This window comes from Thunnus albacares, chromosome 22, assembly GCF_914725855.1.
Source record: "Thunnus albacares chromosome 22, fThuAlb1.1, whole genome shotgun sequence".
Lineage (NCBI taxonomy): Eukaryota > Metazoa > Chordata > Actinopteri > Scombriformes > Scombridae > Thunnus > Thunnus albacares.
In genome coordinates this window covers 12467426-12487285 of record NC_058127.1, presented here as the reverse complement: position 1 = coordinate 12487285, position 19860 = coordinate 12467426, and the positions used below count along the sequence as shown (strand labels likewise).

Here is a 19860-nt window from a genome sequence, read left to right as displayed (position 1 = left end):
TTAGGAAGGCTGTTTCACAAGCTCGGTGCAACAGAGCAGCAGGCGCGATCCCCGATGGTGCAGAGATTAGTACTGGAGGAGGAGGAGGACCAGAGGAGCAAGCTGCTGGCAGATCTGAGGGTGTGGGTAGAGGTTTGTGGTATGATCAGTTCCTGTGGGTAGTTGATGGATTTGTCTATCAGTAACAGGATTTTGTAGATAGTCCTGAAGGAGACAGGGAGCAAGTGCGATGAAAACAGAATTAGTGTTATATGTTTGTGTTTTCACACGTATGTACTGGAGCTTCTGGATGCTCCCGCCAGGGATCCCTGTGAATAGCGCACTGCAGTAGTCCAGTCTTGAGGAGATAAAGGATTGGACAAGTTTCTCTACATCTGACAGAGGTAGAGAGGGACGGAGTTTAGAGATGTTTTTGAGATGATTTTGCATCGATGTCTTATATGGTCATCAAAAGTCAGCTGAGGGTCAAACCTAACACCCAGATTAGTGATTGAGGAAGAAAGGGGGATGTCCTGGCTGTCAAAGGTGAGATGACTGAATCTGGTGTGGAGTGTCAGTTTTGCTGCTCTTTAACTGGAGGATATTTGTGCTCATCCAGGCCTTTATCACCTCAAGACAGGTGTTGAGGTGTGACAGAAGGGCTTGGAGCAGTTTTGATGTACAGCTGGGTATCATCAGCATAGCAATGAAAAGACATCTGCTGATGACATGTCCAAGGAAAGGTATGTAGAGGGTAAACAGGATGGGGCCAAGAACTGATCCTTGCAGAACACCACAGGGGACAGGGAGTGATCTAGACCTGCATCCTCCCAGTGACACATACTCACTCCTAGTCTGACAGTCCAATGGTGGTGTGGAGGCACTCTAAGAGGATAGTGTGATCCACAGCACTCAGGTCAAGGAGAATCAGAAGAGAAGGGGATTTACACACTTACTTACACATTTATTTACACACTGTACATATTTAACCCCCTTTTCCTTCTTTTATCTTCAAGTAGACTAATGTAAGGTTGGTAAAATCATCTTATTCCAAACTGCCTGTAGGCTATACATTCTGTATTCACTTTTCATCAAAACTAGCCAATATGATGGTTACTCAGAGTGAAATATTCAATCCCAGCTGCATCCTTACCTCAAATGGAAACCTCATATTTTATATCTTAATAAGATATAGTATTTTAAATACATTTCCTCAAATTTCTTTGTAATTTTTTGGGGAGTTTAAAATATAGTTAAGTTTATTTGAAAAATGTAATGTAATTGTAATGAATGGCCCACACTTATCCAGGAGCAGGTCGCGGTGGCATCAGACTGAGTAAACCCAGACATCCTTCACCCTGGCAACGCCCTCCAGCTCCTCCTGGGAGATCCCAAAGCGTTCCCGGACAAGAGGAGATATGTAGTCACTCCAGCGTGTTCTGGTTCTGCCCCGGGTCTCCTACCAGTTGGACGTGCTTAGAACACCTTCAGAGAGATGTGTCCACAAAAAAAGGAAAGAGAAAACACAAGTACCACAAAAGACAGGTGATCATAAATAATATAAATATAATTTTACAATAAAAATTTTCAGTAAGTAAAAAATATATTTGAAGTGAATGAAAACAGCCGTCAGCATGATTTCACAAGACACAAACATCTGAAACCCACTACATTTCACTAGCATCACATTGCGTCACAGCCTGTCTCTAATGGGGATCATTGGCCTCACTGGTTAAGATCTGCTTCAACTGTTTATTCTGGGGGCATTTTTAACAGTGGCAGAGGAAAACCTTAAACGCTTCCATGTGTGTATGCGTCTGTGTGTGTGTATATGTGTGTGTGTGTGGAGCTGGGTGTGCCTGACATGGGGAAACAGTAGGGCCCCTGTTTCTTCTGGGTTTGGCCCAACAACAGTTAAAGTTCTGGACGTCACAACTGCCTCAGTGCCTCACAAGACACACTGAAACTATTCTTGGGGCACCGGTGACATAATGGACCATCTCAGACAGGCACCCACCCTCCCTACGTATCTCACAACGAGCAGCGAGAACAGAGTCAGCATCCAAACCGTGGCAGAGGCAGGGGTGCAGCTGCGGTTCTTGGTCATGTGAGAGCATCTGGCATGTTGTATTGGAGTTATTCAGATGGTGCTACTAGTGAGAGATGAGGGAAAGTAATAATAAGCACACCACATAGGTGCAAGGCTATTAGAAAGCAGCATAAATATAAAAAAGTAGCAACAGCTGCATACTTACAAGCCACAAAATTTAATCAGAGAGGCCAATGTTTTGATCTTACTCAGATCCTTGCCAGATCAAAAATGTTTAGCTGTTACTGAGAATACCATTCCTGGAGTGCAAACATAGAATAAGCTCCTTGCTTATTTGATTTTTTACATGTTTAATCCAATGAAAAACATATTTTCAGTTTATGAAAAGCAATTGGCAGTGTACCTTGCATTTCTGGCCCCATTTGGTTGGTTTGGAAAATATTGTATTTTTAATATTCCTGCTGCAGGAGAATTTGCAGCTCTGTAAATCATCAATAATTAAATGTCATTCTCTAAGTATAAAAGAGCAAAGTGTTTTTTTAGATCCCCCAGTTAGCTTACAAAAAAACAGTTGCAACAGACACCTCAGTAAGAGGTGTGGCCGCTACTGCAGACACACCCAATAGTTCAGAAACTAATTGGCCCTCTATTAATTTAAATTACTACTACCTGTGACTGAAACCAACAAGTGTTCAACACTTACAGGAGGTTATAACAGGTCATTGTGGGGAAACAAAGACAATCTCTAAAACTAGAAGAGACAGATTGAAGGAAAATGGGCGGTCCAAGAAAGCATGTCACAACACTTCACAACACAATGAAGCATGAATGAGTCAGGGAGAAATTTGGGGAATTGGAGGAACAAAAACACAGTGTACCAAAAACAAGACAGGAGCGAGTCCCTGAGGTTGCCTGTTGATGGGAATAGCTTTCAATTGTCTCTTAAGAGAGGCAATAATTGACACGCACTGGAAGGTTATTCCAACTCTGGAGAAGCAAAGAGCCTATGAGAATAAGGGTCTGTTCCAAGAAGCAGGTTTACTGAGCTAACTGGGACACTTTACTTCATGGAAATGTCAAAATCATATTTATAGGGCCATGACCTCTGCTCTGATTGTCATACAGTGTCTTGGGAAGTAAATTGACACTATAAGCATCCATCCATTCATAGCAGAAGTTTTTTATGCCTGGTTCCCTTTTCTAAACTGCTCTAAATCAAATGTCATAGGCATTTACTGATGTGTATCTACAGTACAGCAGCTAGGCTTGTCAACAATGAAGGCAGCATTCCAGTTTTGCTATCTCCGAGTCCTATTGAGGCAAAGAGGACATTACAGTCTGTCCATGGCACCATTACAACCAACGCTATAAAAACAACCTTGAACCTACTTTTGATTATCGTCAGAGCTGCCAATCATTTTTTTACTAAGCTAGCAGGTCCACCACTTTGGTCCAGACTGATATATCCCAACAAATATTGGATAGATTGTCATTAAATGTGGTACAGACATTCATGTCCCCCTCAAGATGAAATATAATGACTTGCCTTTAAGCTTTCATCTAGCTTTTCTGCGTGATTAGTGCTAATTAGCAATTATTGGAATGCTAACACATTAAACTAAGATGGTCACAGTGGTATACATTATACCTACTAAATATCAGCATGTTAGCATATTAGCATGCTGATGTTAGCATTTACTATTGACCCTTTTGGTGTAGTTTCATGCTTGGGAACAGCCTGCATTCACTTTTTCTTCCCGTCAGCTATTTATATCAGCAAACACTACAACAGCAAACAAATTGGGTCAAATGTGGGTTGCCCATATATCAAGAAGATAAAAAATGACACTGAAATGTTTACAGTGCACAAAGTATCATTGCCTTACTAAGTGGCTGTTGATGTTTTAGGATATTTTTTAATCTTGATGTGTTAGCGTCATGATGCTATTGGTCTCATTCAATTAGTGAGTCAGTAAACTTTATTTCTATAACACCTTTCAAAACCAGAGTTACAATGTGCCTCACAAAATGCAATACCATAAAACATAGGTGCAATTTCAGCATACATATTTCAACATAGAGAACGTAGAGAAATAAAACAAGATTTAGAAAATATAATAAAAACAGGAATGTCAAGGAGGGGTCAAACATAGAGGGATAAAACAAAATATAAATTATATGGTTTTAGACAGCTTCAGGGCTGTTTCAAGGTGCCATTGAGGTTGTTTCATGATTTTATAATGACATTTCTTTGTAAAAATGAATGAAAAGTAACAAGAAATAAAATTACAGTCAGGAGTTGCCAGATTCAGGCCTTTTCCTACAAACAATCCTGCAACATACTAACTAATAGTGAAAGAAATGGCATGTATGAATAAACATTTAAACAGTAGTTCATAAAATCATTGTTAAATTGTCTCTTTTAAAATCTGCCACCAGCATAAGAACTGTGTGTTACTGTAATGTCATCTTGCCAACCTCATCATTTCTAGTCATACCAGTTTTTTAGTTGTTATTTACCTGAATACCAAACACATCAACACACCAGTATGTGCTGGTGGAGCATTGGCCTGTAAGGGGAAGTCGGATGAGGCGTGGAGATATGAAAACAGGACTGGTAACTGTAGGTTTACAGGTCAGTGCTCTGTTCTCAAATATTTACTACAGGAGAGAACAGGATAGGAGGAGTCCTTATTCTGTCCACGTATGGTATGAGAAGTGTGTCATCCAATTCAGATCTGGTCCAGAGTGAAGTCTCATAATAACTTGTCAGTCGTTCCTGAGCGTTTTGATTGTCAGCTTGACTTTAATTTTTCATGGCGGAGTGTGATGGAAAATAAACACCTCTGTTGATCTCTTGAATCTGTTGATCTTAAAAATACATGCAGCAGTTCCAGTGAGTTAGTGGGTTACACAACTTGCACAGAAGTTTGTATTTATCATTTGACTCAGAAGTTTGTGACATAGCTGGTCTTATAAGGGAATATAAACAATACAGTCTGATGGGAAAGAGAAAATGAGCATGTCGCTGCCTATTTGCATGTTATCAATCAAGTGACAATGGCAACTCTTCCAGTGAAAGTGACCGGATTAAATCATTAGTTGAAAAGCCAAGGCTTCATCCACTCCCCTGGTCACGCCTTCCTGAACCAGTACAACAGGACTCTGGTTTCATAGAAGGAAATGGCTCAGTTACTCAGAGGAGAAGTCGTCAGTGGGGGTTCATTGTATCTGTTGGCCTCCTAGTCAGGTTTTCCTGTTATTCGCCTAAATTTACAAGAATCGAATCTAAAGGAAATTACTCAAGAAACAGAGTTTATCATTTAGAAGTTCCAACAAACTTGAATGAATAGTGAATTCATCACTTTTAAATAGTTTGACATCTTCACAGGGGGTTTATTGCCACTTAAAAAGTTACTTAATCTGACTGGCTGCAGCCCAAGCTTTGATGCCTCGTTTCAGAAATCTTTAAGGGAGAGGCGATTTCCTCAGGATGTTGCTACAGAAGCTTATGTGCTCCCTGCTTCTGTGTGTTTGGAGTTTAGATACACTACGTGCATATCACAAGCTGCAGGGTGTTTTCATGTGTGGAGCTGTGGACTGATGTACAGCTCTCTGTTTGTTTATTGTTTGCTGTCTGTAAATATAGGTGGGTGTTGGCTAGGCAAACACTGCAGAGACAATAGGTATTAAAAATGTCAAATTCTTTTGTAAAAGTGTTTTATCATCAGGTAATAATAATAATAATTCTAAATAAATCCTGGAGTTACACTTTATTTTTCTATTTGTCATGATTTCATTTCTTTTTGTTATTTTGGGGATGCTGATGTCAGTCAATTGGTCCACCATATTGTTCCAGACTGAAATGTCACATTGACATCCATGGTCCCCGGAGGATGAATCCTACTGACTTTCCCTCCAGCGCCACCATGAGATTGACATTTGTGGTTTTGAGTGAAACTACTACAACTGTTCAATCCATCAATTACATTATTTGTCCCCAAGTGGCAATGGGTTGCGCAACATAAAAACATCTAATGAATACAACATAAAGCAGAGGAGGACACAAATTAAAACAAATGCTTTCAATGTAAATACATAAATGATGTAAATTTTCAAGGTATCTAGGATTTGGGTCTTGAGTAGGTTTGTGTGGTAAAGTCACCTTTTCCTCACAGAGTTAAGTTGAAAGATGGCTGAAGGGGTGAAAGAGTTTTTATATCTGTGAGCTTTTGCTTTTGGGATTCTTAAAAGAGAACCAGAAGATAAGATGTTGGATGGATTGCTATGAAGTTTGGTTCAGATATTAATGTTCCCCACAGGATAAATTGAAATGGTGACACCTTAATTTTATCCACGTCAAGATTTTAATTTGTCCGATATTTTGGGTTTATGACCAATATCTACAAAACTAATGACATTCCCATCAGCCTCAGCTGTACTTTGTGTTTATGCCACATTCATGTTATATCTGAATTATCATAATTTCAAGTTTCTGACTTGTAAATAGTGTTCATGTCTTATCCAAGCTGTGATTATATCCAACATCTAAGTCATATAACCACTTAATAATACGGACGTGCCTGAAAACCCAACAGAAGTGGATACCTCACAACCAAAGCCCATCGTTCAACTGAAATTTGGAGGATTAAGTGTTATATAGCTCATTATTTTCAATCCACAACCAATTCTGTAACTGTAGAAACCATCCTGATTTGTCAGATGATGTGAATGCTCACAAGTTGTTGACTTGGGAATCCTTCCCATCTCCCTTGCTCCTATGTGACTTAAACAGGGCTCCCTGTCGTTGACTTTTGTGCAGTTTCATATGTATTTTATTGTTGAGATTTATGTGTTTTAAAGGTCCATCTAGGGACGGGCATACCAAACTATCTTAGGCTATAAATGCTGTGGTATGTGGCATTAGTTCATTCTATATACTCGTCCCTACAAGCAAACGTTAGCATGCTAATATACTCAAATAAGGTGGCAAACATGGTAAACATTATACCTACTAAACATCAGCATGTTAGCATTGTCATAGTGCGCATGCTGATGTTAGCATTTAGCTCAAGGCACTGCCGAGCCTGACAGAACTGAATTGAATTAACAGAATTGCTGTAGATTTTTAGTCTTGTTTCTATTTATTGACCCTTTCCAGTTTTGCTCGGGAACAGCCCAGCTCCAATTTTACTTCCCATCAGCTTCTGATATCAGCTACAACAAACAAACAAGGACACTTTTAGAAAGTTTATATTTCAAAGTTTAATACGGTCTATATCAGGAAGTGCTCATCTGTGTGCTTACCTGTGTGCAAATATGCAAGACAGCACTACATTTTCGCAGTACCCCTGAGGCTAAAGTGGGAGTAGTAGCTTTAAAACAGTTCAAAAGTGATGCTTGTGTACAGTGACAACAGATTTACACGTAGTTGCTGTTGTCTGTAAATTTAGTTAACCTCAGTTTTGACCTGCCCTTAAAGGTAGACTATGCAGGATTTTCCTAAAAAACAATGTATAGACTTTGGGCAGTGGGTGTGTAGCCCCCAGCCAATAACAGAGCGCAGGGTGTTAGGTCAGGACTTGTAACGTAGTGACCAGTTTACATCGCTGTCTCTGTCTCTCTGCTCTGCTCTCTATGTCTGTGTCATGGATGTGTAAAGAGCTGCAGGTCTGAGTGTCTGCTTGACCGAGCGCAGGGCTGCGCTACACACACGCAGAGCAGAGAGGCCACAGCGGACAGGCTGAAGCTCTGCATTCACACAAAATCTGGCGATGCGACACTTTACCACAGGGTTGTGCGGAGGTGTGCAGAGGTATGGGCGAGTTTATTTGTGCTTTAGAACGTAACCGCCATGAAACAATCAGAAAATAACATTTTATTTATCTTACTCACGGCTTTGTTCTCGCCAGTTCCGCTCGCTTTCTTCATTCACTCTCTAGCTCGCTCGACCACCATTGCTCTCTCTCTCTCTCTCTCTCTCTCTCTCTCGCTCCAGTGTCAAGCCAGGGAGGAGAGGTCAACTTTGGATGCTGTTTGTTTACAAACACCAACCGACAAATCCTGCATAGTGTACCTTTAAGGCTAAAAATGCATCAGGAAATCTTCTTTCTACTGCATACATACATACATACTGCATCTGGGACAGAAAAGGGAAGCTGGAGGGTTAGCGGAGGAGACACTCCCTGTTGGTTATCAGTGAAATAGAAATATGGGGCTCGTAAATGACGCTTTTTTGTATGAGTAGTGAGTGAAAAGGAGTAATTTATTCCAGACTGATAGCAAAGATTGGATGTTTGCCACTGGCTTACAGACAATGAACCTGGAGCGATAAATGTACCAAGAACTGGGTGCAGACATGGAGCTGCGCCAGAATCAGACGCTTCTGCCTTTTCCTTACGGGAAAGTGAGTTGTCTGTTTATCTTCACTGAAAATGTACCTGCAGTGTTATTGTTTAATCTTCTACTGCATGTCCCACTTAGCCAGAGTCCCATGGTGAGCTAGTGGCCAAGTGACCTGAACAGGGATCACATGACTCAGACTGTGTGAGGGAGGTTATGAGAGGCAGGCTGACCGTTAAAAAAACCCACAGAAAACAAAAAGCAACATCTGCCAGCCGTGCTTCTACACACACACAACTGGCTGCAGATGTCCTAATAAGGAATGTTAAGCAGCAGAGGGAATGACACGGTGTCTGCTTTTTTCTCATCTAGTTATCTTAAAGTGACGGTTGCGTCAGTCTGCTGATGAGCTAATTTCCTTTTTGTCCCTTTGTCAGACTGAGTTGGGTTTAAGTAAAAACACAACTAAGCCAGACAGGAGGAAGGGTTTGTCTGGGGGAATTCCTCAAATCATGAGACTTATTTGCCTCTTGTTTTGTCTTTATGTTTTGTGCAATGTCATTCTGATTAAGAATATCTTGATGACTACAACCACTGGCTAGCACCATTGCTGTTATTGCAGGGGGGAGACCAGTTATGTAACATCCTCAAATACATCAAAAACTTTGTAATTGTGGCTGCTGCATCCCCAGAGTCAGCTCACGATAAGCAGAATTGAAGGCATCCAGCCACTTAAATAGCTCTTATCACAATGCTGCGCTGAGCTGCGCTTTGTTGCTCTTTGTATTCATGTACAAAAACACACTAATCTGGTGGTGCAAAAGCTAATTATGGAGGGCGCTTACTTTGAAAGCAAATAATGTCCAAAAATGGCATTTATGGAAGCTGAAGGAGGGACACAGGAAGGACTCAGGATTGATTCCTCTTTTGTTTTGACTGTATTACACTTGCTTGCATTGCCTTTTTTTGCCCCTTTATTTAAAGAAATTGATAAATGCGGTGATGACTGCCTTGTTGTGGAAATGCTCCACAGCTCAGGGACCAATCAGAAGGTAGACTAAACAGGAAGAGGAGGCGGATTCCTGTACAGGCCTGAAGGAGCTGCCGCCGTTATGTGTACTGGACCCCGGCAGCACTTTCTTAGAGATTCAGACAGTGATAAAAACAAAAGAGACAGTTCATAGAAGCGCCAAAAAATGAGGGTGAATAACAGAATGAGTTTGTGCTCAGGAGGGGGATGAAAATTAGGCCAGAATTCATATTTCACAAATTTGAAATCTTTTTGTCTTAGATAGTTTTCAGGTCCAGTATGCAAAATAACTGGGGATAATTAAGACTAGATCAGTATGACTTGAAAATTAAATGACTTTTGTCCTTAAAAATAACAGTTTCTTGCATATGATCTGGTTTGTACAGTATCTGCTGACTAAAATACAGGTTATGTCAATGTAAAGGGTCAAACATTTCAAGTACAACAAACTCTATATCTCTAATATTTACCATCAGTCAAACATCTTTTTCTCTCAAAGGCCTGTTTTTCTAGATTTGTGGAAGTCTATGATCATATCGACATTAGAGCAGATCAAGACAACATGTTAGATGATCTGAGGGTACCAGGTTTAAATGTTAACCTCTGTGTTAGAACGCCAGTACAATATGTACAGTACGTTTTAATGACGCTAACAGAACTTGGCCGTAAAGCTTTTTCCAAACTGACCCTTTAGAGTTGGCACACAGAATCCCATATTTTTTTTATTTATTTGGAGGTGTGAATAATGTCACTGTTATGTAATACGCACTCTATTCATTAGTGCTGAATTGAAGTAGCACACCCTTGGATTTACAAGTGTTGCACTTTTCCAAGCAATTTCCAAGCTTGTAATCAGCCTGCATGTTAGACTTAATATTTGCACTAACAAATGTAATTATTATGTCCTGAAGTGACAAATGAAAGATGTGAGTTTGCTGTTGTTATATGAAATTAGTTATTTAAAGATATTCATTTGAAAAGATCATGTTGGAGAACCTTAGTAAAGATTACCAGTGTATAATTGTGATACCGACAACAACTGCTTTTTTGAGCAGCTGGTAAAAAAAAAAAAAAAAAAAATCATATCTGTTCATATCTCCCCTCCTTGCATAACACTGGGTTAAAGAGGTCAAAAATCACATCCATTTCTAAAAATAAAGCTGATAACCTGAAGTCAAAATGTATCTTTTTTCCTATTTGTCTCTGCCTATTTCCTGCTTTACATTACCTTTCCTTATCTTACTTATTTGTAATAAATCAAAAAAGATCAAAATTATGATGTTTATTTACTGTCATCTGCCTCTCTTATTGTCTGGCTGAACTGGTCCAACATGTTCTTATGGAAGTGATATGGGGAAAGTAAATATTTTAAGTATATTCTGTTTATTTTAACTTTTTAAAAAGATAATGTTAAACATATAACCTCCCCTGCAACAACAATATTCTTAAAGGAATACATCAACGTGTTGGCAAATATGTTTATCTGCTTTCTTGATGCTGGAGCCAGCAGCTAATTAGTTTAGCTAAGCATAAAGACTGAAAACAAGGGAAAATCTGATTATGAATTAGACAAATGAGATGTAACATGTTAATTAGTGAGGTTTAGAGATGCTGGTAGCTTTGGACGGAGCCAGATTAGCTGTTTTCCTCTGTCTCAAGTCTTTATGCGAAGCGAACCGGCTGCTGGTTCCAGCTACATATTGAATGGACAAAACAGAGTGATATCAGTATTCTCATCTAAGTCTCAGAAATAAAGCAAATATTTCACAACATGTCAAACTATTATTATAAGATGAAGTTCTCAGAGTCAGAATAGATCCATTAAATGGTTTTTTGACTTCCTCTGCTACAATACTCTCTAAAATATGACGTCCGAAAAAACAAAAAATTGCATTTTCCTTGCATACCAATCATACTTTCTCAGGGTTTTTCTAACATTTATCAGATGCATAAAGCCTGGTGAGAGGCCCCTCTCCTCTCCTACTCACAACCCACTGACTAATACAATGTCTCAGCTTCTAGCTGCTTATGAGTCCTCAAATGCGTCTGTAAAAACGGTCAGGGACGTCTCGCGCACGTCATCAGCAAGGCCAGAGAGGCTGCTGATGAAAACGGTGGCAATGCTCTGGTTTTTTCTGCTTGCGTCCAATGAAAGCAGCCATTACTCACCCTTAAAGAGCCACACCGTCTTGCTGGAGCTATTAATAGCCACATAGACCTTATGTTCAGGAGAAAGCTGTCTACGGCGCATTTGAAACCAGCCTCACACAAAATCCCCCTTTCCCTGCTCATTTCCTCCCCACCCTGTGCTCTGCAGAATACCATGTACTGTGACAAATCTCTCACAAATTTATTTTTAGCCCTGAGCAACCACCTCCTCCTATTTATACGGCGGTCTAAGTGTAGATTTAACACACAAATAACTAAAGGCAGTGAGGTAAACTTCATTATGAGCTTGTTAGTACACTAAACTATTGCAAGAAGGCTTCAGGTTAAAAAATTTACAGTGACCCTCTCAGAGATAGTTGTCCGCTGAGTCATTCATCATTTATTAGTTCAAACCAGACTTCACACATGGCTAAACCAGCTGTAGTTTTTGTGAAGTCTGATTTCGCCTTACGCTGTTCTTAAACCAAAGGATCTCACAGAGAAGATTAACTTGAATTAGAAGCATTGAAAATAGAGTATTTAGTTCATAAACACTGTTGTTACATTAAAAAATCAGCTGGTAACTGAGTTTAGCTTTAGGTTTGGCTTTTTTCTATTAATAAGCTACATTCTGACACATAATTACACTTAAGGTAAACTTGACAATGCAAATCCTAAAGGTGTTTGTTTGTGTGTGAGCAAGCACTGGAGTTTGACTAGAACAACATAGTTTAAATTTAAAGGAACAGTTCGACATTTAGGGGAATATGCTTATCTATTTTCTTGTCGAGAATTAGAGGAAAGTGGTAACAACCTTCTCATCTTACTCTCAGAAAATAAGGAGAATTGACGCATTTAAGACAAACAATTCCTTAAATCTGTATTAACTGACTTTTTGGCCATTTAAGGGCAACGGAAACAAGTTGTAAACACAACACTGACATATCATAACCTTTTTAAGTTGATATGTTGAACTTGTTCGCAAACAGTTGCTTATTTACACAGAATCTGTTTAATTAGCCAGATATGCAAGCATACAGAGAATGTGTCTTGGCGTTTGCTCCCACAAATCCAACATAGAAGAATACTGAGTCATTTTTCTGTACTGGTGAATATAAGTCCAGTATTCACTCTGTTTTAGCTCTTCTTTTGGTCTCTACCAACTCCTGAGGGAAATATCTGGCTCTTTAACTGCTAAATGCTCGACTATGTTCACCAGCTAGTCACTTACTACGTGCTTGTTAGCTGTTTGGTGCTGAGCAGGTAACGTACAGTGGGCTTTTAGAGCTTTTTCACTGAAATCAGCTTCCTAGTGTGGCTGAAAACGATGCTATGAAAGCGGTGAAAGTGAACCAAAACAGTAAAGTTGCAGCTGGACAACTAAACAATGAGCTGAAACTCACTATAAAGCTCTGTAAAGCCGAGAGGAGCTGCACAGTAGTCGCTGATAATTCTCTGTTGGGTCATCAATGCGAGTGACGACTCTCACATTACATGTTGTCATTTGATACATTGTTATCATAAAAAATATTGAATATATCTGCTTTTAAAATACAACTTTTCAAAGATATTTAATCAGATAACATATTCGTGTGTTATCTTATTGCTTGTTTCTTTTAACAGATTGTTTCTCCTGCTGGTCAACCAGTAAGCCTAACTTTTCCATCATTGACTAGCGTTACATAATAACAGGATACTCAGTGGTGGAAGAAGAACTCACAACTTTTACTTAAGTAACAAAACCATATATAAAGTACAAGACTCCTGCATTCAAAATTTTACAGATAAAATACACTACAAGTATAAAAAGTAAAAGTATGTAGAAAGGATCTGTATCAGAATGTTATGTTATATAAATAAACTGTATATACCATATATATATATATATATATATATATATATATATATATATATATGTGTGTGTTGAAAAGCCTCCTTCCTGCCCAGTCCTAGGTGGATCAGACTTAGCCTCAACCAAACAGGCCACACCTGAGCTGATAAGAGACCTGACTCAGGTCCTGCTCAGTCTCTTCATTTGTCTGCTGCAGCATGTTGTCTGTATGTGATAGCAGTGATTTTCTCCAGCTGACTGTGCACTGGATGCATTATTTGTGTAAGTTATGGATATATATATATATAGTGTGTATATATATATACTTTAGCCTCTGAATCTATGTTCATGTTGTGTGTGTGTGTGTGTGTAGGGTTGTTTCATCATACTGTATAGCTGTTAGTGCCGGAGAGGTTATATTTAGTTCAAATAGCTTGTGATGACGCACATTGTGGACAAGTATAATTTTTATTTTCCTGGAATCTGAAAAACTGCTCTCACATAAATAAATAAATAAATAAATAGATAAGCCTCAAATAAACGCTGTGTAGAGGTATGAACTAGCAGAATATGGAAATACTCAAGAAATGTTAAGTACAAATAACTACAGCACTTGAGTACATGTACTTTCACCACTTAATATTATTCCTTGAGGTTTTTTTCTGCAGTGACACGGTTGTGTCCTTGTGCTATCTTTATCTTTCTCTAAGACTTGAATGTTGCTGAGTTTCTTACATATATCTGTGGTAAAATGATGCTTAGACGGGCTACATTTGCGTTCCCTTTGCCCTCGAGCTGTTGGCAGGGACTGACAGGCCTGTTGAAGCTCATTGTTCAGCAGCTAGTATTTGAGAATGATGTAACCTGCTGAAAGAACCACTCCTCTTGTATGAGTAATGTCCTTTTTCAATCCCATAAACTGTATGCTGGCAGGGAAATGTATCAAACGGGCTTCTTTGTTTGCTTAATCCATCTTAAATCTTCTTATCATTTCCATTCAGTCCATATAGTTCTTTAAAGACAGTTGGGATTGATTCATTTGCAGTCATTTGTGTGATCATTTTTGCGTGGTGCCTTACATCTCTCACCAAAGCTTTCTCACTTCCTCTAACTTGGCTCTATATTTTTTAGGGGATTTGCCGTTTCCTGTATGAAACAGTGAAAATTCATAAGATCATTATTATTTCTGGCTCTGAAGTTCACAGTTTGATGACATGTCCACAATGTGCGTCATCACAGGCTATTAGAACTAAATATAACCTCTCTGGCACTGACACCTTCTGTGAATTTTTTTTTTTTTTAAACTATTGCTGGGGGAAAAAAGCATAAATCTTATAAAGTATGATGAAACAACCCTCCACCCACATGCACAATAACCCACACAGACACACACGAGGCCAACAGAGTGTACTGTATCAGCCTCATTATGAATAAAAATAATCCTCAGCTTGTGCTCAGAAGCAGAAGTTACGGTGTTAAATAGAAGAACTTGAGATTTCAGTAGAACAACCAAACAGCTTAAATATAATTACTACACTACTTTATAATCAAACTTACACCAGACTAATGCTGTGCTACTGTATTCCTGCGGCTCCCACATACATCTGTAGATTGATCTAAACAAAGCTGGTCAGCAGAACTTCAAACTGCACCCAGAGACATGGCAAGAAGTCTAAAGTCTCACCAGGGGCCTCTACAGGCTGCAATATTTATTACACATTACAACATTAAAGTGTTGCATAGAACAATCTTACATGCAGTGGTATAGGAAAGCTTATGAAGTGCTTAAATGCTAATGATTTGTCCTCTGGGGAACATGAATGTGCTCAGTAAATGTCCCTGTAATCTGTCCATCAGATTTAGAGATTTCTCTTAACCAAAGGGACAATATGGCCTAACTGGCCTTAGATGAAAGATCTATGGGTCAACAAATCTGACATTTGGATCAATCCTCTGGGGATCATGAATATCCACAGCACATGTTATTGAATTTACATGGCCAATAGCTTCTAAAAATAATTTATGGAATTTTGGATCAAAGCAATAAGTCAAGATGAAACTAACCAGACTGTGACACTGTGTGAAAGGTCAAAAGGAGGTCTGCAAAATCGCCCTCTGCGCATCAAATTTCATGGCTTCTTTGAGATTTCTCATTATGGGCGGAAATGTCAAACCCACTGACTGAAGAAGTGACTGACAGCGCCGTCCTAAGACCTCGATGCATCTTTGAGTTTATAAGAAAAATAGACAGTGTCTTTCTGAAAGAGGGATCTGATCCTTTTGTTTGAAGACCTGGATAAAAAACATATTTTTCCTACTATAGTGTCATTCAAAGTTAATGGACAAGGAAAAAGAGGTGGTTCAGTGTTAATAACATAAATGTAAATAACATAATCACACCTTTGGGAATGGCATCCATTACAATAGCAAATTCTTTTGGGGTGACAGCAATGCTATAAATAGATACAAATTCAGAATAACTCATTAGAAGACCTCCTGAATTAAATAACTGTTTTACAAATAGAATATTATTGTTAAACCAATTTGGGAAAAATACAGATTTGTTTTTATATAATATGTCACAGTTATTCCAAGCTAAAAGCATTTGTTTTTTGGAAATTAGCTAATCTAGGTGGTAATTTTTCAATATTGTAGTTGGACCACCTGATTTATGATAATCTGTCTGCCAGCAAATGAAATGTTAAAAGTTTAGTTTCTGTAGTTTCTTTCTCTGCCTTTGACCTTACTTTTAGATTCATTTGACCTTCACAAAATCCAAGGGAGGCCACATATGTTTCAAGTCAGATGACATGACAGAAAGGTCAGAAAGCAAAAGTCATTTTCAGCTTGAACCTATCACACAGACAGCAGCGCTCGCTAACAGTCGGGTGAGATAAAGACTCCTAACAGATGGCTTGTAAGTTGACATTGTCTCTGTGTTTCACATGCAGACTTGGAGCAAGATGGCTCCTCCAAGATCCCGTTCTTCCATGGCACAGAACCAAAGAACTGCCACTCCTAGGGCTGTATCGCTCTGATATTACACTTAATAAGCTAACTTGCTGCATCTAATACTCATTTAAGAGCTACAGTATCTTTTAAGTTGATTACTGTAAAACGCTACCTTGCACTCATGAGCAAGGTAGCGCAGGTTAATAAAACATGAGTCCATCATTTAACTGCGACAGTTAAGAGACAGAAATGTACTTTAAACCTGTTGTCTCTTTATGCAAATGAGGTTGTTTGCAGTTTTGTTAGTTTAACATGAAAGCTAGTGCACAATATGCCTTGGAGGTCCTGTAAATAATGGAAATTTCCAGAAAAGCAGTACTCATGTCTGTCCTCCTGCTGTCTCATAGCTAGGCTGGGACTCAGGACAGCAGGACAGCTGCCGTCTTCCTATAGTCCTATATAGTTATATACTTTCACGTTGTATCTTTCCGGATCCACAAAAGACCAGGACATCACAGCACTGTCAGCATCACACCACACTGAATAGACATGGATTACACTATTCGCGCAGCCAACGTGGAGGACTGCAAGGACTTAACACGGATGATCATGGTGAGCAGACACGTGTGCGCGTCCAGGTGTGTAGAGCAGCTGTATGTGACTCTGAAGACGTTGAGTAGCCTAAATGACTCACGGGCTTACGTCAGTAGATCATTCTGCATACACGATGTTGCTGTTATTATATTATTGAGATGTTATTGGATGAAATGTGTGTATATTTGAACGCAGACGCACCGGAAGTGTATGATTGATGATGCATCACTGACATTTTAAAGAGCTATACTATTATAATATTTGAGATATTGTATTAGAGATTGGCTAAATGGTATTTTTTTATTTCTTCCAAGGAATTGGCTGAATATGATAAAGTCTCAGACGAAATGACAATCACAGAGAAAGGTAATGAATGTCAACAAAACTAACATAGACCATAAGAGTTCAGTTATTGTCATTGTCATCATGAACCTATCACACAGAACAGGGTGCAAACTATGTCATGGCTTTCAGGGGAGCTCACTTTTTTTCATTGGAGTTGGGAGGGGGGCCATGTTAGACTCCTAACAGATAGCATGTAAGTTGTCTTTGTATTTCACATGCAGACGTGGAGCAAGACGGCTTCTCCAAGAACCCGTTCTTCCATGGAATCATTGCTGAGGTTCCTGAACAGCACAGAACCAAAGAAGGTGAGGGGGGAACCGCCAACTCTAGGCCTGTATCACTCTGATGTCACATACTTAATAGCTAACTTGCTGCATGTACTTCTCTTAAGTTGATTACTGTAAAACTGTCTCTTCGACTTGACATTTTCAACTGTTTTCCTTCAGGCCATACGAAGATAGGCTATGCGCTTTACCACTATTCCTACAGCACACTGGGGCGCAGGTCTGTGTTTATGATGGAGCTGTATGTGATGCCTGAGTTCAGAGGTACAGTACGCTGATTCAAACATGCAGTAGAACCGATGATATTCACATAATTGTCATTGTTTTTGTGTGATAGATATAATTTGTGATAATAACCTGGAGAAAATAAGCTTTAATATTTAAAAAAGCACATCAAATATCAAATAATGCATGTTTTGTCTTTCAGGGAAGGGCATCGGTAAAGCACTCATGAGTAAGGTAGCGCAGGTGAGTAAAACATGAGTCCATCATTTAACTGTGACAGTTAAGAAATGGAAATGTACTTTAAATCTGTTGTCTCTTTATGCAAATTGGGTTATTTGCACTTTTGTTCGTTTAACATGCAAAATAATGAATAATATGCCTTGGAGGTCCTGTAAATAATGAAAATTTCCAGAATAGCAGTACTCATGTCTGTCCTGTTGTCTCATAGCTGGGCCTGGCTGCCGGCTGCACCGGGCTCAACTTTATTGTTCTTGACTGGCACAAATCATCTCTGGACTTTTACTATAAGCAGGGCTGCATCAACGCCACGACTGACTTGGGCTACCACTGTATGATCTGCAGTGGAGAGGATTTTGAGCACCTGGCCCAACCTTAACCCAACACCGGGCTCACAACCTCTTGATCTTTGTAACCATGAGGTCGACTCACACAATGCGGGGATAGAGCGCCACTCAGAGGCACCGTTCCAAAACTTGACAATCATATTATACATGATAATGGTGGTAGATTAATCGCTCAAAATACTCAAACAAAAGGGTTTTATTTCACACACAAGTAAACAAAAGCAGGCTTCTCATTTCTAGTTAGCTAGTGTTAGCTTATTGAGTTGGCTGAAAACTGAGTCTCCAGTCAATATTTTGATATTTGCAGCTCTTATTTTAAAATGAGAACGTTGTAAAATGCACATGATGGCTATATACTGGACAGCAGGGTTTGTCTTGCAGTGTAGAACTAATTAGATAAAGTAAATTTAGATTGGATAAATAAAAAATTATAATAATTTATTTGTTCCAACACAACCATGTTTGGGTAATTGCTATAGAAAATACTTGAACAAGCAGAGGTTGGATGTATGTCTTATGGTTGGAAACATATGTTTCAGTTTTACAAAAGGAAAGGTTGAGGATGAGGACTACACCAAGGTGTTTGGCAAACATAAATCTGAACTCAGGGAACAAGTTTAGCCAGACTTGCGGGAGTGTAGACTTTCTTTGAAAATATGCTAGGCTAGCTCTGGGTAGTAAGCTAGTTTGCCCGGGACATAAGCTTGCAGCTTATGTTAGAGCGGAAAACACAGTGTTTAATCCATGTCTTATACATTTTTGGGTTTTTTTGGAAAGGCTAAAACAAGACATGACCTTCCAAACCTTTAGATACAGAGTATCGCTCTTGTTAGCATGCACACTGCATCAACATATTCATTTAACCAGGAAAATTCTCATTGAGATTTGTAAAATCTTTTACAAATAAGCATTCTTGTGTGACCACCTCTTCGGTATAAATTTGATCCTGTAATTTAACTCGGGGCCTCTCAGTGCTATAGTGGGTGTGTGGCCTGTACATGTACGTTTTGCATGATTCATTAAAGGCAATTGAACTGCAGGTACTTTGTCTTTGGTATTTAATTACCTCTCTCACCTACTTCCTAAACTGGCTGGCGTTTCAGCTGCTTCGACAGTAATCTGCCACATAAATTATGATTTATCTTGCATGCAGCAGTATAGAAAAGATTATAAAATGCTTGAATACTAAAGGTTTGTCCTCTGGGGAGCATGGATGTGTTCAGTAAATGTCACTAATCTGTCCATCAGATTTAGATATTTCTCAAATGGATCTGAAAGATCTGTGGGTCAATAAATCTGACATTTGGATCAAAGCAATAGATGAAACTGACCGGACTTTGACACTGCATGAAAGGTCAAAAGATCTGACTCTGCAAAATCATCCTCTGGGCATCATGAATCCATTCTTATCAAATGCCATGGTTTATTGAGATTGATGACTGAAGAAGTGACTGACAGCGCCATCCTAAGACCCGGATGCATCCTTGAGTTTGTAA

At 39.2% G+C, this 19860-nt stretch overlaps 1 protein-coding gene across 1 annotated transcript; it reads left to right on the top strand.

Annotated features, from left to right (window-relative positions):
* Positions 1-16543: 16543 nt before the first annotated feature.
* On the top strand, positions 16544-18415 carry LOC122973658 (thialysine N-epsilon-acetyltransferase-like). Its single transcript, XM_044341358.1, has 6 exons — positions 16544-16944; positions 17241-17292; positions 17493-17576; positions 17718-17819; positions 17983-18023; positions 18229-18415. Exons 1-6 carry the CDS (start codon positions 16882-16884, stop codon positions 18394-18396), a joined length of 510 nt encoding a protein of 169 aa, XP_044197293.1. The 5' UTR covers positions 16544-16881; the 3' UTR covers positions 18397-18415.
* The last annotated feature ends 1445 nt before the right edge of the window (positions 18416-19860 follow it).

Bases quoted from the DNA above. Each gene is read 5' to 3' on its own strand.
- LOC122973658 (XM_044341358.1), top strand. From the start codon at position 16,882: ATGGATTACACTATTCGCGCAGCCAACGTGGAGGACTGCAAGGACTTA. The intron at 16,945-17,240 runs GTGAGCAGACAC...ATTTCTTCCAAG, and splicing joins ACTTAACACGGATGATCATG to GAATTGGCTGAATATGATAA. The intron at 17,820-17,982 runs GTACAGTACGCT...TTTGTCTTTCAG, and splicing joins TGTGATGCCTGAGTTCAGAG to GGAAGGGCATCGGTAAAGCA.